The 16,998-nt window shown below is 41.7% G+C and overlaps 1 protein-coding gene across 1 annotated transcript in view; it reads left to right on the plus strand.

The window, feature by feature from the left end:
* LOC109928292 (telomere repeats-binding bouquet formation protein 1) overlaps positions 1 to 16,998 on the plus strand; it is a 123,590-nt gene that overhangs the window by 38,859 nt on the left and 67,733 nt on the right. The window contains exons 7-8 of the mRNA XM_048605947.1: positions 222 to 374; positions 11,406 to 11,537. Of these exons, the coding sequence (XP_048461904.1) occupies positions 222 to 374; positions 11,406 to 11,537 (285 nt within the window). The remainder of the gene's footprint in view (positions 1 to 221; positions 375 to 11,405; positions 11,538 to 16,998) is intronic.

A 16,998-nucleotide genomic window follows, 5' to 3' on the forward strand; every position in this document is an offset into this window, starting at 1 on the left:
TGTGTTCCTCCAGCTCCACACTGTGTTGTCTCTGACTCCAGCATCAGTAGTTCTTACTACCTCTGAGGGCATTTGCCAAAGTTGAGTTGAGATTTGTTCTGAAAAGTAGAATTTGTTTTCTCCCGAACACTGATAGCCTGATCTGAATGGGTTAATTTCCCCTCCAGAAGCAAAATCCCTAAACTGTAACTGTGCTTATTGTTTCTCTCATTTTCCCTTAGCATACGTACAGGACTACTTTTGCAAAGTTGGAGGCCTGGATGCTGTGGCTCAGACTCTTGTGAGGTTGGTGGATGAATCCATAAGACATCATTCCAGCACAGAACTGGCAATATCTGTAGTTAAGACACTGAATTCCTGCATCTCAGAAAATCGTAAGTAAATCAGTAGTTTGAACTCCTAAAGTAAAGAGAGGTCGTGCTCGGGCAATTGGTGTTATTTAGGGTGAGATGGTTATAAAGAACAAAAAACAGTATGGCACGGGAACAGGCCCTTCAGCCCACCAAGCATGCGCCAACATATTATGCCTTTTTAAACTAAAAATCTTTCGCCTCTACCCTGTCCATATCCCTCTAATCCCTGACTATTCATGTATCTGTCAAGATGCTTCTTAAGCATTGCTTTGCATCTGCTTCTGCCACCTGTTTTTGAAGCGCATTCCAAGCACTATGACCCTCTGTGGAAAAAACTTGTCTCTCACATCTCCCTTAACCTTTTTGTCTTTTACCTTAAACTTACATCCCCTACCAATTGACATTTCTATCCTGAGAAAAAGACTCCAACTGTCCATTCTATCCGTGCCTCTCATAATTTTGTAAACCTCTGTCGGGTTGCCTCTCAGCCTTGAATGTTCAAGGGACAATAAATTGAGTTTGTCTAATCTCTCCTAATAGCTAATACACTCCAACCAGGCAACATCCTGGTATACCTTTTTTGTTATTCATTTGTGGGATGTGGATGTCGCTGGCTGGCCAGCATTTATTGCCCATCCCTATTTGTCCTTGAGAAGGTGGTGGTGAGCTGTGTCGAACCGCTGCAGTCTACCTGCTATGGATTGACCTACAATACCATTAGGGAGGGAATTCCAGGATTTTGACCCAGCAACAGTGAAGGAATGGAGATATATTTCCAAGTCAAGATGGTGAGTGGCTTGGAGGGGAAATGAAGGAGGTGGTATTCCCACATTTCTGCCGCTCTTGTCCTTCTAGATGGAAGTGGTTGTGGGTTATTCGGTAATTAGGAGCCTAACATTTCTTGAGGCACCAGATAATAAAATCTTCCAAGAGTTTACATATTTAATTAAGGAATATTATGACCCCAAGCCTCCGCTAATTCTGAGACAGTGTGTGCCAACGGAAGTGGACACGCTTTCCAGGCTAACTGAAATTGGAGGACACTTGCGTAGCCTCACTCAGGATTTATCTTGAATAGAGGGATTCGAGCTCAACCCACAGCAAAACCCCAAAACACAGCCAAGCCTCGATCAAACAGTTAACATTTTCTTCAAGATCCAGGCCGGCAATCCATTGTAGTTGCTACTAGTATATGGACTCGAGAGCAAAAGAGGCCCACTAGGCTGGTATCCAGGAGAGTGAACACCCTGGAAAGCCCACCTACATCTGGCTTGGAATAGTTGAAAATGCTTAGTACCATCCAACTCAGAGCCAATCAAAATAAACATCTGGTTAAATGGTCACCGTCTTCTAATGGAGGTTGATTCCTGCACAACTGTATCAATGATTGCAGAACCAGTCTTTAACAAAATTCACTCTGGACTCCACCCCTTAAGTTTGCTTAAGACCTCAGCTAGACTGAGAGTCTATACTGGTGAACCTTTACAGATTAAGAGTACAACTTTGGTTCTGATCTCATATGAGAAGCAGCTGGTTCACTTACCACAGATTGTAGTAAAAGGCTTGGGCCCTAGATTGATGGGCCAAAATTGGTTGAGAAATATTAACCTAAATTGGCTGAACATTTTTCAATTAGAAAATGGCTGCCTGAGTGAAGTTTTATTTAAATTCCTGGACGTTTTTCAGATGGTCTAGGACTATCAAAGGAGCCAAAGCTACCTTGCATGTTAACCAAGAAGCAATTCCATGACTCTGCAAGGCTCACCCAGGCCATTTGCCTTATGTGCAACAGTGGAGGCAGAAATCAGGAGGATGGAAAGTGAAGGAATCATCACTCCAGCATATTTTGCGGAATGGGTGGCACCGGTCCTACCGATTGTGAAGCCCGACGGGTCTGTTCTCCTTTGTGGGGATTTTAAACAGAAGGTAAACGGCTTCTCGCAGCTGGATCAACACTTAACCCCTCACATAGAGGACTTATATGCAAAACTGGCAAGGGGCTATCCTTCACGAAAGTGGATATGAGCCATGTCTACCTGCAATTGCCGTTAGACGAGGATTCCTTGATGTGTGCTACAATTAATACTCATAGGGTTTGTACACATGTATGTGACTGCTATTTGGGATATCATCAGCCTATGCAATTTTTCAGAGGACTATGGAGAACATTTTACAAGGTCTATCCCAGGTCGCCATTATTCTGGATGTCGTGCTAATAACCGGGAAGACCAATAAGGAGCACTTAGAGAACTTGGGATAGTCCTTAGATGTTTCTCCAAGGCAGGCATATGCCTTAGAAGTGTGTTCCAGGCACCCTTGGGCGACAGCGTCAACAAGACTGAATTATGCCTGTTGAAAGATAAAGTGAGGGTGGTCAATGGCGCCCTAACTCCCACATCTGTACCAGAGTTTAGGTCTTTACTTGGATTGGTGAATTATTACGAAAAGTTCACACCTAATCTGGCCCCCATCCTGGCACCCTTACATCTCCTATTGAAAAATGGTCAGCCTTGGAAAAGGCCTCGTAGCCAAGACATAGCCTTTAGGAAAGTGAAGAAGCGGCTGTCATCGTTTAGGGTGTTGGCACACTATGCTCCAAAGCAAGATCTGGTGCTGACGTGTGATGCCTGCCCATATGGTATTGGTGGAGAGTTGGCTCACAGATGGCCCAATGCAGGGGAACGCCCAACAGCATATGCTTCCCAGACTTCAGCTGATGCAGAGTGCAAATACACCCAGATGACAAGAAAGGTTTGGCAGTCATCTTTAGTGTGAGAAAGTTCCACCAATACCACGTAAATTTGTAATAGTAATAGCCCACAAATGCCTGCTAGGGCTACTCAAAGTGATCAGGGCCGTCCACCCATAGCTTCAGGTCGAATTCAGCAGTGGGCTCTTATTCTAAGTACGTACAATTACAAGCTGGAACATCATTCAGGAGGCCAAGTAGCAAATGCAGATACCTTGAGCTGACTCCCACTGGCAGACATACCACCGGTTTTGCCGACACTGGAAGAGTCTGTTCTGGTTTTAAATTTTCTGGACACCCTTCTTGTCACTGCTGACAATATCAAACTGTGGACACAAAAAAATCTGGTCCTGGCAAACTTAAAACAGCTGATGGTGATGGTGGAAACAAAAAGGCCGCTGCAACCAGAATTGAACCCTTTCTGAACCCAATGAGACCAGATCAATGTAGGGAATGGAATTTTATTATGGGGAGAAAGAGTGATTGTCCTGATCAAAGGTCACCACCAGATACTGGCTGAACTCCACCAGGGTCATCCAGTGATGTCAAAAATCAAGATATTAGTGAGAAGTTAGGTCTTGTGGTCAGGATTGGACACAGACATAGCCGTGTTGGTAGCATAGCGCCCAGAGTGCCAACAAAGACAGATATTACTGCCAGCACATTCCCCCACATTTGTGGAATAGCCGGGTGAACCCTGGACTTGGTTACACGTCGACAATTCTGGCCCTTTCATGGACTCAACATTCTTAGTTATTGTGGACGGCCACTCAAAGTGATCAGACGTGCATTGAGTTCATTTGTCAATTACAGGGACGATGATAGAAAAGCTGTGAGCATCTTTTGCAATACTGGACTCCTGGAAGTGTTGATCACAGACAACAGGCTATCAAACACCAGCAGGGAATTTGAGTACTTCATAAAGTCAAATGGAATTTGGCATAAAAGGACAGTTCCATACCATCCATTGTCCAATGATCTGGCGGAAAGAGCAGTCCAAACTTTGATGGCAGGCTTAAAGAAACAGCCTACAGCTTCACTCAATTCCAAACAATCCTGATTCCTGTTTGATTATTGGACCATCCCTCATTCAACTACATGCACAGCTCCAGCAGTGTTGCTAATGGGGAGAAGACTCCGCACCAGATTAAACCTGATCTTCCAAGACCCTGGGGGGAGGGTGAAACGGCATCAGGAATACCAATGCCAGATTCATGACTCCTCTAAGCAAGAGAGGACTTTAGGGGATTAAATTTGGTGCTGAAACTTTGGAAATAGCCCTGCATGGGTAAGAGGCATGGTCAACACAAGGTAAGATCCAGTGACGTACAAAGTTCAGGTAGGTGGGGTGGTCCTGAACAAGCACATGAACCTCATGAAATCTGTAAACTTGCAAACAGGGCAGGAGAAAAACATATGCAGCCCCTCAGAACAGCTACGAAGGCTATTGGAACCTGTGGGTTCTTGATTTGATTTGATTTGATTTATTGTTATCACATATACCTAAGTACAGTGAAAAATTTTGTTTTGTAAGCAGTACAGGCAGATCATAACAAACAAGGACATACACATCATAGGGTGCTTAGACAGAGCAAGGCATGCAAGGTTACGACTGCAGAGGAGGTACATAAAAGCAAGGTCAACATTTGATTTGAAATTAGAGACGTCTGTTCAGCAGTCTTATAACAGCAGGGAAGGAGCTGTTCTTGAACTTGTGGTAGGTGTGTTCAAGCTTCTGTATCTTCTGCCTGACAGAAGAGGTTGGAAGACAGTATAACCAGGTGGGAGGGGTCTTTGATGATGTTGGCAGCCTTTCTACCGCAATGAGAAGTATAAAATGGAGTCCATGGATGGGAGGTTGGCTTCCATGATGGTCTGGGCTGTGTACATAACTTTCTGTAGTTTCTTATGGTCCTGGGTAGAGCAGTTGCCACACCAAGCCGTTATGCACCCAGATAGAATGCTTTCTGTGGTACATCTGTAAAATTTGGTGGGGATCCTTATGGACATCCAAATTTCCTAAGCCTCCTGAGGAAGAAGAGGTGTTGTTGTGCCTTCTTGACAGTTGCATCTACGTGGGAGGTCCAGGACAGGTTGTCGCTTTTCGTCACTCCTAGGAACTTGATGCACTCGACCCTTTCCACCACAGCTCCATTGGTGTAGATAGGGATATGTCTTCCTCCTTTCTTCCTGAAGTCAAGGATCAGTTCTTTTGTTTTGCTGACATTGAGAGAAAGATTGTTATCATTGCACCGCAACACCAAGCACCCTATCTGCTTCCTGTATTCTGACTCAGCATTGTTTGATATCCAGCTTACAATGATGATGTCATCAGCAAACTTGTGGATAGCATTTGTACGAAATTTGGCTACATAGTCATAGGTATACAGGGAGTACCGTAGGGGCCCAAGTACACATCCTTGCGGGGTGCCAGTGTTGAGGATTATCATGGAGGTGTCTGTTGTCTGTCATCAGGGATTACGGTCTGTGGGTCAGGAAGCTGAGGATTCAGTTGCAGAGGGCGGAGTCGAGACCTGGTCTTGGAGTTTTGAGATTAGTTGGTAGGGATTATGGTGCTAAAGGCAGAGCTGTAGTTGGTTAGTAGGAGCCTGACGTACGTGTCTTTGTTATCTAGATGTTCCAGAGGTGAGTGTAGGGCTAGGAAAATGGCATCCCCTGTGGACCTGTTTCGTTGGTAGGCAAATTGCAGAGGATCGAGACAGGCTGGGAGGCTAGAGTTGGTGTAGGCCACGATTAACCTCTCAAAGCACTTCATAATTGTGGAGGTCAGAGCCACTGGGCGGTAGTTGTTGAGGCACGTTGCATGCGTTTTCTTTGGTGCTGGGATGATGGTGGTCTTCTTGAAGCAGGTAGGGACTTCAGACTGTAGCAAGGAGAGGTTGAAGATGTCAGCGAATACTTTCGCCAGCTGGTCCATGCAGGATCTGAATTCATGGCCAGGGATTCCGTCTGGGAAAGTCAGTTGCTTTCCTCAGGTTTACTTTCAAGAAGACCAATCTGACGTCTGTACCGGCGACAGAGGGAACAGGTGTGTTCAGGGCTACTGGGGCAGGTGATACCACACCACTGGTATTCTGCTCAAACTGAGCATAGAAAGCATGGAGCGCATCAGGAAGGAATTTTTTTTGTCCACTATTTTGTTCAGTTTCATTTTGTATCGCGTTATAGGTCTTGCCACAGGTGGCAGGTGTGTGTGTGTTTAGTTTGGGCCTCTAACTTAGTCCTGTACTGCCTCTTGGCATCTCCAGTGGCTCTGCGGAGGTCACATCTGGATTTCCTGGATAGGTCTGGTTTGCCTGACTTGAAAGCTGCATGCCTGGTCTTCAATAGGCAGTGGATTTCCTGGTTCATCCAAGGTTTCCGGTTGGGGAACACACAGATTTACTTCTTTGGCAGGCAATCCTCTACGCAATTGCTAATGAAGTCCGTGACAGTGGTGGCATACTCATCTAGGTTCTCCCCCTCCATTTAGCATCGAAGAAACCTTGGAGTCTGAGATGGACACGGCAGATGTAGCAGCCTTAATGCCTTTACCTTCTGAAGAAGAGGATGAATTGCTTCCAGGACTCTCCAGGCGCAGGAAGCAGGCTACACGCTGCCTGTATCTGACATGAGAGGAGTCTAAGGAACCGGATTGAGTGTGAAAACACTGCAGGAGAGGCTACAAGAAGAACAGGCTAATGTTCCCTGCTTAGAAGGAGAGGGATGTAGTAATTGTAACGAGGTCAGCCAGGTGGACTTCATTGAATATGAGTTCCCTGATTGGGGCAGTTAACCTGGTCCAATCAGGGAGCCCTGGCTGACAGATATAAAAAGGAATGTTCGAGGTTCTGTTCTCTCTGAGAGCTGGCTCTGAGAAATCCAGACCACTGTCAAGTGCTATACACATGTAAATAAAGGACACCTTGGTGATGGGGTACTGGCCTCTGTGGAGTTATTTCACCTTTATTCTCATCCAAATCATTAGAAACAACAGGGGTCCCGGACTGATCCCTGCAGAATACCACTGTTACAAAACTCCAGTCAGTAAACCCAACCCCCTTCCTCCACTAATCTCTGTATTCTATGACCAAGGCAGTTTTGTATCCATCTTAATAAAATTGGAAAGAACTGCTTATGCTGGAAATCAGAAACAAAAACAGAAATTGCTGGTAAAGGTCAGCACATCTGGCAGCATCTGTGGAGAGAAATCAGAATTAATGTTTCGAGTACAGTGACCCTTCCTCACGGCTGTATCCATCTTACCAGCTCACCACAAATCCCACATGACTTCACCTTCTATACCCGCCTGCCACGAGCGGCCTTGTTCTGCTCATATCAATCGTCTTTGTCAGTTCATCAAAAAACTCTATCAAGTTGTGAGACATGACTTCCATAAGACCATAAGACATAGGAGCAGAAATTAGGCCATTCAGCACATCGAGTCTGCTCCGCCATTCAATCATGGTTGATAAGTGCCTCAAACCCATTCTCCCAGTTTCTCCTCATAACCTTTGATCCCCTTGATTATCAAGAACCTATCTATCTCAGTCTTAAATGTACTCAATGACCTGGCCTCCACAGCCTTCTGTGGCAGTGAATTCCAATTTGACTCAGCCAGTCTATACAGCCATTGTTAAAGTATGAACAAATAGTGGCAATTACTCTACCCTATTTCTAAATCCATTCAACCTATTTTCCTTAATCCACCTATCTAATCTAACCTTGAATTAGTTTCTGCCTTGGCTATTAATCCAAGAAAGGAATGGCACAGCTTCAGTGTTTTATGTAAAGTAGTTTATTTGACTTTGTTGTAGAACACTTCTATTTAAACGTTTACCTTGTTCTAGGTGCCTCAACTATTGGAAACAATCTGATTCTATCTCTGCTGTTCCAATGTCACCTAATTTTAATGATTGATGTCATACTCTTCCAATAATTACATTCTTTTCACAGAAAAGCCTAATTTTTTCAATTTTCCTTCATAATTGTATCTGCACATGCTAGGACATGTCTATACAAACCTGCATGCAGCTTCCAAATCCTGCTGTGGTGTGGAGCCAATATTCCTACCTAAGGTTTGCTCGTTTTGTACTGCTTATTGATACTCTGCTAAAGTATAGAACCCATTGACTTTTTTTTAACAGCATGATTATCACTAGGTGCTATCTTTTAATGTTCTATAAATTTGTTCCCCATCTCAAGCCCTCATTGTAACATAACACTTAATTTACCTCCAGAGTACATTTACACTTTTTAACAAGATGCATCACCTCACACCTATTAAGATGATTTCCATATGAATTTATGAACCTGTTTCACTTTTCAATATTCCTTTGCAGCTTTTATACCTTCTATTTTGTTATTTTGGTACTTGTCCCTCTATCCAAATCATTGATATACACAATAAAAAAAGTGACCCCAAAATTGCATCCTTGGTAAGCTGCTACCGACTTCAAATGTTTCTGAGAGCTGACTTTAATGTCAACATTCTGTTCTTCTCTCCAACCAATTTTTGACCCAAAATACACTGGTCTGGGGTCACAAATGAGGAAAGTCAGCTGTGGAAAGACACAGAAGAGACTACTGTGCCAGTGAACCTGTAATTAAATTTAAATCAGAAGCTTGAAAACATGTTGAAAGTCTGCAGTTCTTTGTATTATTTTGTTTAAAAATTTCACTTACAAAAAAGAGGCAGCAAGGATTTGTAATGGTTAAGTCATACCTGATGAATCTGACTGTTTTTTGCTAGTTCATTCTTAGAATGTGGGTATTGCTGGCTCAGCCAGCATTTATTGCCCATCCCTAATTGCCTTTGAGAAGGTGGTGGTGAGCTGCTTTTTTGAACTGTTGCAGTCCATTTGGTGTTAGGTACACCACAATGCTGTTAGGAAGTTTCAGGATTTTAACCCAGTGGCAGTGAAGAAATGACAATAAGTGTGATCTCACCAGGGTCCTGAATTCAATTCTGAACTCAAGTCCTCTTGCATTGAAGGCCAATATTACATTTACAGACCCACTATTGAGAGTGGGCATATTTGTAGACCCTCCTTTTCTAGTGAGTTGTTCAATTGTCCATGACTAGTCACAACTTGATGAGACAGGACTGCAGAGCTCAGATCTAATCCACTGGTTGTGGAATTGCTTAACTTTGTGTATCACATGCTGCTTAGGCTGCTTGACTTGCAAGTACCCCATGTTGTAGCTTCACCAAGTTGACATGTCATTTTAGGTATACTTGATGCGATACCTGGCATGCCTTCCTGCACTTCTTCTTTCCAGATAATTGCACAGTGGGCAGATATGCCAGGCCATGAGTTTACAGATTGTGGTTGAATAAAATTCTGCTATTGTTGATGGCCCATAGCAAAATCTGTTCAAAATCTATCCCTTCAGCACAGTGGTTGTGCCATGCAACACAATGGAGGGTATGTTCAATGTGAAAATGGGACTTTGAAGTGCTTAGTTATTACCCATACTGTTGTAGACAGATGTTTGACAAATAGATTGGTGAGGATGAGGTCAAATGGTTTTTCTCACTTCTTTGTTCTCTCACTGCCTGCTGCCAACCCATTCTAGCACCTGTGTCCTTTAGAACTGAATGAGCTTGGTCAGTAAGAGTGCAACCATCCCATTCTTAGTGATGCACATTGAAGTTCCTCACCAGACATACATTCTGTATCCTTGCCACCCTTAGTGCATTCTCTAAGTGGTGATCAGCATGAAGAGGCAGGCCAAGGGTGGGGTTGCTGGTTACGTGGTAATCAGAAAATTTTCTTGCCTGGTTTTCACCTGATGCCATAAGACATCATGGGGTCTGGGCATCTTAATTTTGATGTTTCTGTTCTGACTGAATACCAGCATGCCATCATCCCTGGTGGGTCTATTGGTCGGACAGGACATATCCAGGGATGGTGATAATGGGTGTCTGGGACATCGTCTGCCTGATATGCTTCTGTGGGTATGACTCTGTCAGGCTGTCTTTTGACTAGCCTGTAGGACACCTATTCCAATTTTGGCCCAAGTACCCCAGTAAGGAGGACTTTGCAGGGTTGATAGGTTTGTGTGTAACATTGTCATTTTTGGTGCCTTGGTTGATGCCAGGTGGTCTGTCTAGTTTCATTCCTTTTGCCAGACTTTGTAGCATCTAGATACACAGAATGGCTTGCTAGGTTATTTTGGAGGACATTTAACAGTTAACAACATTACAATGGATCTGGAGTCACACGTAGGCCAGCCCAGGTGAGGATGGTGAATTTTTCTTTCCTAAAGTAAATAAGTGAACCAAGTGGACTTTTACAACGATTGACAATGGTCTCATGTCTACCATTAGACTGGCTTTTAATTCCAGATTAATTAAATTCAAATTTCACCATCTGCCATGTAACCATTGTATTAACGTAAGTGTCTAGGTGACAAGACTATTACTGTTAATGCCTCCACATCATTGCTTGAAAAAACTGAAGGAATAATATTGCCCTGATTAGTAAATTAGCTGAGTGCCATTAGAGAAAATGTAGCTTAAAGGGCAGGTTCGCTTATTGATAGAATGTAACTAGTAGTGTCCCACAAAAATCTATTTTGAGGATTCAACTATTCATTGTGTTTATTAACAATTTAGATGGTTAGTTAGAAGCTCACAAATCCAAGTTTGCCAATGACACAAAGATAGATAGAACTCCAAGTAGTTTACTTGTAACACAACAATAAAAGAAGGTATTATAGATTAAATGAATGGTTATAATAGCTGTAAATTAATTTTAGTGTAAATTCATCCACTTTAGTCCTAAAACAAATACAACAGGATAATTCATTAGTGATAAGAAGCTAGAAATTTTGGAACTTCACAAAGAAATCTAAAAGTCTAGTAGATTTATGGCCTTTTATATCTGAGACTAGAATACAAGGATGTGGCCTTATTTTTAATTTGAAAAGGAAATGTATTTTTTGGGGAATTTCAAGACGGGGGGTCACATTTTTAAGGTGAGAGGAGAGAGATTTAAAAAAAAGACATAAGAGGCAAATTGTTTACTCAGAGGGTGGTTCACATGTGGAATGAACTTCCTGATAAAGTGGTGGATACGGGTACAATTATAATGTTTAAAAGACATTTGGATGAATATATGAATAGGAAAGGTTTGAAGGGATACGGTCCAGTAGCAGGTAGGTGGAACTGGTTTAGTTTGGGATTATGTTTGGAATGGACTGATTGGACCGAAGAGTCTGTTTCTGTGCTGTGTGACTGTATGACTATCACTCTATAAAGTAAAAATATGATATCTGACATGCTTATGTTTTGACAGCTCCTGTGGTTTCCCACTTATCGGAATATTTTATCGTACCCAAGCTTGTAGCACTGTTGTTACAGAATGATCTTGACATAAGCAGTAAATTGGGCATTATTCTTGCTATTGGGCACTGTACTGATGGATGTGGTAAGTGACAGAGATTGCGCTAGCAAAATATTTATACGTTTACACCTCTTAAACCTAGTAAGAGTACTGCTGAAAATTAGCAGCAAAGCTATGGGTACAATGGAGCTAAAGGCTGAGAGTTCTCCATGCTTGTCACAACATATGAAATGAAGAACTGCAAGTAATTGAGTATTTCAAAGATTGGGAATTTGTAAGTCTTCAAAAAGTAAATGTTATCTGCTACATATTTTCTTCTCATTTCTTATTTTTATCATATTTCTCTTCACTTCTAAAGTAACTACCTTTATCTAGATTATAGCTCCTAAACCATGGAAAACCTTTTCAGTCTCACTCAAGTGGCCTTTTGAAGTGACCCTGTTGTAAGATTAAGTGGCAGCATTCTGTTAGACCTTGACCGGCTTCATAAATGAGCTCAATCTGTTAGCTTTCTTCTGATATCCACAGGCATGGCATTCGTGAGCAATGGTCACTGGACAGCAATCAGGTGTGAGAGTATTATCTCAAAATGGTACACCAAAGCCAATTGAAGAACTAGTGGAATTAGTCTGGGTGAAGTTTTGGCTGGAATTTCTGTCATCAAAGCTGATCATGCTGTTACCCAATATACACCTGATATCTTCCTTATTACTAGACTGGGCCAGTGATTTTATTTCATCAAGTTAGATTGAGAAGACTCTGAAAAAGATGATATTTATCATTTTCCTTTTGGCATCCACCGGTAGGAAACTTCCCTGCAATATAGTTGTTCAATCAGTTGCATCGGCTGGCAGCTCTGAATCGCAGGATTTCCTCCAACTGAGGGGCAGAAGACCCACTCTTCCTTTATTAACACCAATTAGGGTGTATTGCGGCAGATGTTGTTTTTCTTTGGTGTTTCTGACTGACTTTTCAGTTGGGGGAATGGGAAAAGTATTCAGTTTCCCTATAAAAGAATGCTTTATATTGGCAGAACCCTTGTACAACATAAGTAAGAACAAGCCAGAAATACTCAGTAGGTCCAGCAGTATCTGTGGTGAGAGAAACAGCATTCAGGCCTATAAACACTCAGTACTGTAGTTCTGATGTTGACAGAGATGATCATGCCACCACATCCTGGCAGCCTGGTCTGAGGTTGCCACCTGTGGTCTCAACAGTGCAAAAGCAGTGCTGAAAGAAGATCAATGACCTATTCTACTGCAGTACTGACAAAAAGTCACAGATATACAACATTAACATTAATTTTCTTGTAAAAGATGCTGCCTGATCTGCTGAGTATTTCCAATACCCTGTTCTTATTTCAGATTTCTAGGATCCACAGTATTTTGGTTTTGCAGTTTTAACATTAGTGCTGGTCACTTTAAAATAAATAGATTATAATTTCTGTTAAAATTGTAGACAGATATTGACAACAATGTGCAACTGGATAGATTTTGACTGAGTTTAAAACTTTTCTTGTTCATTAATGATATGGCATCATTTCAAAGACTATAATAAGTATTGCTAAAACCTGTAAGTACATTCTGGACTCAAGATTTTATTTGGTACTGAATACATTATACAGGACTTCAGTGGAAAAAAATTAAGGAACTCATGTTATGTGTTGCATACTCTGCTGTCGGAAATTGAGGAATTTCAGTTACCAAGAAGTGCTCTCTGTGATCAAAATTAAACATTGTGATGAGGAACATATAAATTACTTGTCTGAAAAAAGGACTTCACAGTAGACATCACTAAAATAAAATGAACAGAAAGGCATTTTACTTTGGTATATATGTATTTACCCTGTTCTAGCTGAAGTAGTTTTGGGGTCTGCCTCCTCGCCCTGCCTCTTACAGTGAAGAGCAATGGCAGTCCACCGCTGACAAGAAAAAAGAAACAGCTCCGAATAGAGCATTAATAGTCAAGTACCTGGCTTCAGGCAAATCAAATACGAAATGATGAAAATGAAGTTATTTAACTAGATTTCATTGAGTCACAAGGTGTCATGTTGAGGTATTAATTTTCCCCTGATTTTTCACTGCAGTTAACTCCAAACTTGTTTGAGTTATAGTTTCGAAATCAGATGCTTTCATTTTTTTCACAGTTAAAACTTAAATTCCTAAAATTAAATCATATTCTGAAACAAATGAATCATGAACTGATGTTCACAACAACCTTTTTTGGTTACTTGTTCAGATTTCCAGCATTTGCAAATCTTTGTTTATTCTTCTGTAATTGAAAATTGCCCATTTTTCTATAAAAAAGAGCAGAGAATGCGGAAAAGAACTCAGCATCACTTTGAGCAATTCAGTTGTGAAGAAGTCATGCCAGACTCAAAGCTTCTACTCTGTATCTTTCTCCTCAGATGTTGCCAAACCTTCTTCAGCATTCTCTGCATTCGTTTCAGATTTACATAGGAGCAGGAGGAGGCCATTCGGCCCTTCGAGCCTGCTCTGCCATTCTTCACGATCATGGCTGATCATCCAACTCAAGAGCCTAATCCTGCTTTCTCCCCATAACCTTTGATCCCATTTACCCCAAGTGCTATATCTAGTCGCCTGTTGAATACATTCAATGTTTTGGCATCAACTACTTCCTGTGGTAATGAATTCCACAAGCTCACCACTCTTTGGGTGAAAAAATGTCTCCTCATCTCCATCCTAAATCGTCTACCCTGAATCCTCAAACTGCCTTTATCTCATTTTCTATAATGCTGCTTGACTTTTACTTTTTGGCAATTTGTATCTGTCATTAGTTAATAAATGTAAAGAGTAAAACCAAAATATTTGATTTTAGAGGCACATCAGTATCAGCTACTGCAAAGCAATGGGCTTCCACTTATGATCCAAATAGTAGCTGAATCCCAGGATGAGGAGCAAAGGAAAGCAGCTACTTTTGTTCTACAGAGTTGCCAATTAATAAGTAAGTACACAAAAAGATTCATGTTGTATTTAGCCTTTACTAAATGTTTTATTGAGATTTGCTCGTACGATCACCAATCACCTTTCACTGGTATGATATAATTAATAATATAATTGTATAACTGGTGTGCAGAGATACTTGGGTGTCCTTGTGCATGAATCGCTAAAAGTAGGATTGCAGGTGCAGCAGGTAATTAAAAAGGGAAATGGAATTTTGTCTGCCATTGCTAGAGGGATGGAGTTTAAAAACAGGGCGGCTATGCTGCAGCTGTATAGGGTCCTGGTGAGGTCACACCTGGAGTACTGTGTGCAGTTTTGGTCTCCTTACTTAAGAAGAGATAAACTAGCACTGGAGGGGATGCAGAGGAGATTCACTCGGTTGATTCCAGAGTTGAGAGGTTTGGATTATGAGGAGAGACTGAGTAGACTGGGATTATACTCATTGGAATTCAGAAGAATGAGGGGAGATCTTATAGAAACATATAAGATTATGAAGGGAATAGATAAGGTGGAGGCAGGGAGTTGTTTCCGCTAGCAGGTGAAACTAGGACTAAGGGGCATCGCCTCAAAATAAAGGGAAGCAGATGTAGGACTGAGGTCAGGAGGAACTTCTTCACCCAAAGGGTTGTGAATCTGTGGAATTCCCTGCCCAGTGAAGCAGTTGAAGCTACCTCACTGAATGTTTTTAAGGCAAGGCTAGATAAATTTCTGAACAGTCAAGGAATTAAGGCTTATGATGAGTGGGCGGGTAAGTGGAGCTGAGTCTCAAAAAGATCAGCCATGATCTTATTAAATGGCAGGCTCGAGGGGCCAGATGGCCTACTCCTGCTCCTAGTTCCTATGTTCTCATGTTCTTATAATAAGTGGTTAACTCTTAGGGAACAATTTTGCCAAACACTTGAGGCAGTAGAGAGATAGTCAACATTTGGGTTTTAAGTTGAAATGTCGGTTTAGCTTGCATTAAAGACATAATGATCTCTTGAGAAAGAAGTTGAAGGCAGTAGTAGAAACGGCCAATTGGATGCTTGTTTTATAGCTGCTTGCTGCTTAAGGTGCCTGCTAGTGATTTTCAAAATTTTTGCTGGCTAGTGTTTCAATTACTGGCCTCTCCTAACAGCAATGGGTTATTTGGGAGTAATCAAGACCAAATCCTAGTTAAAAGGGATACTCACCACTTCATGGTTATTGGTGCTAGAATTGTGAGGAGGACCTCTGAAACACTTTGAGAGAACATCTATGATACTTTGTCAATGATATTTTGGCAAACTTTATTCTGGAAATTCTCTGAGGCTTTTATCTAAAAAGGGTATTGTGCCACAATTTTACCTTATTGGGCACCTTATAGGAGTCACAGGGGAAAAGGGAGGTCTTGGTCATGAGCATCTTGTGAGGTGACTCGTTTTGTCAAGAGGAAAACATGGGGCTAGACAGAACACCATCTGCTGCTGCAGCACAGGTGGGCAAGGGTATAGCGCCTCCCTGGACTCTCTCTTCCTCCAATATCACCTCTAAGAATCTCTGCTATTGAAAAATATACAAGTGCCAGACAAAGCACTACACATCTTCAATGGAAGTGGTTGTATAGATTCCTTTCTGGCTGCTCAGAAAATTCCAGCACTGAATACTAAACCTGTTGGATTCTGGTTAGCATCTCAGAGCAAATTCAATTCTGGTCGTCAGTAATTTGGATCAAAATTTTCTGCTAAATCCAAACTTTCTGACAGGCCTGTGTTATTAATTTAACATGTGCTGTCATCCTTCAGTCAAAATAACTCCCAGTATGGCCACTGAATTGATCCATCAGACCATCTAGTTGTTAAAAATAACACCGTTACTGGAAAATCCAGCACTGTCTCAGATCAACAAGTGATGGTCAACAGATTTGCCAAAAACAGCTTCAAACTCAAAACTGGAGAAGTGCACACACTAGGCAGAGTGGTCTAGTATTGTGTACCTATTCCTCCCCCATAGAAAAGCATCCAGTTACCAAAGAAAACTTGGCTGGTATTTGACAAGAGCCAAAATTTAGAGGTGGAGGAATATGTGCTCAAACTAAGAAGCTTGCTTGCCACCAAAATGATTTGCTGAGCTTCATGGTGCTGTGACACTAAGGCTGCTCTTTCCATTTGGACATTAGTTTTTAGGATTAGCTGAAGCTAAATGAGAAGAATTTTAGTCTCTAGTGATAGGATGTCACAGTATAGACCCAATCATGGAATCGGGCTGATTTGTCAATCCTTCTTTAATACTATGGGTCTGTCTGGCTCAGAATAGGGAGTCTGTTTTCGAGAATTGATTTAGTTTCAATTTCTTGTTGCCAAAAACAATCTTGAAGTTAACTTGTCTAAAACAGAAAGAAATCACTTAACTTTCCACCAATAGATGCAAGTATTGTTCAGGCATTATTATTCACGCCCTGTGCAATGTAACCTGTATGCCTTTGTCGAGGTCTTTTTGCTTTGTGCATCCTTGCTTACCATGGTCTGCCTGTACTGCTCATAAACAAAGCTGTTCACTGTACTTCGGTACATGTGACAATAAATCAATCAATCAATCAATCAGTATTATTTTCTTAATCCATC

This window comes from Rhincodon typus, chromosome 15 (genome assembly GCF_021869965.1).
Source record: "Rhincodon typus isolate 14 chromosome 15, sRhiTyp1.1, whole genome shotgun sequence".
Lineage (NCBI taxonomy): Eukaryota > Metazoa > Chordata > Chondrichthyes > Orectolobiformes > Rhincodontidae > Rhincodon > Rhincodon typus.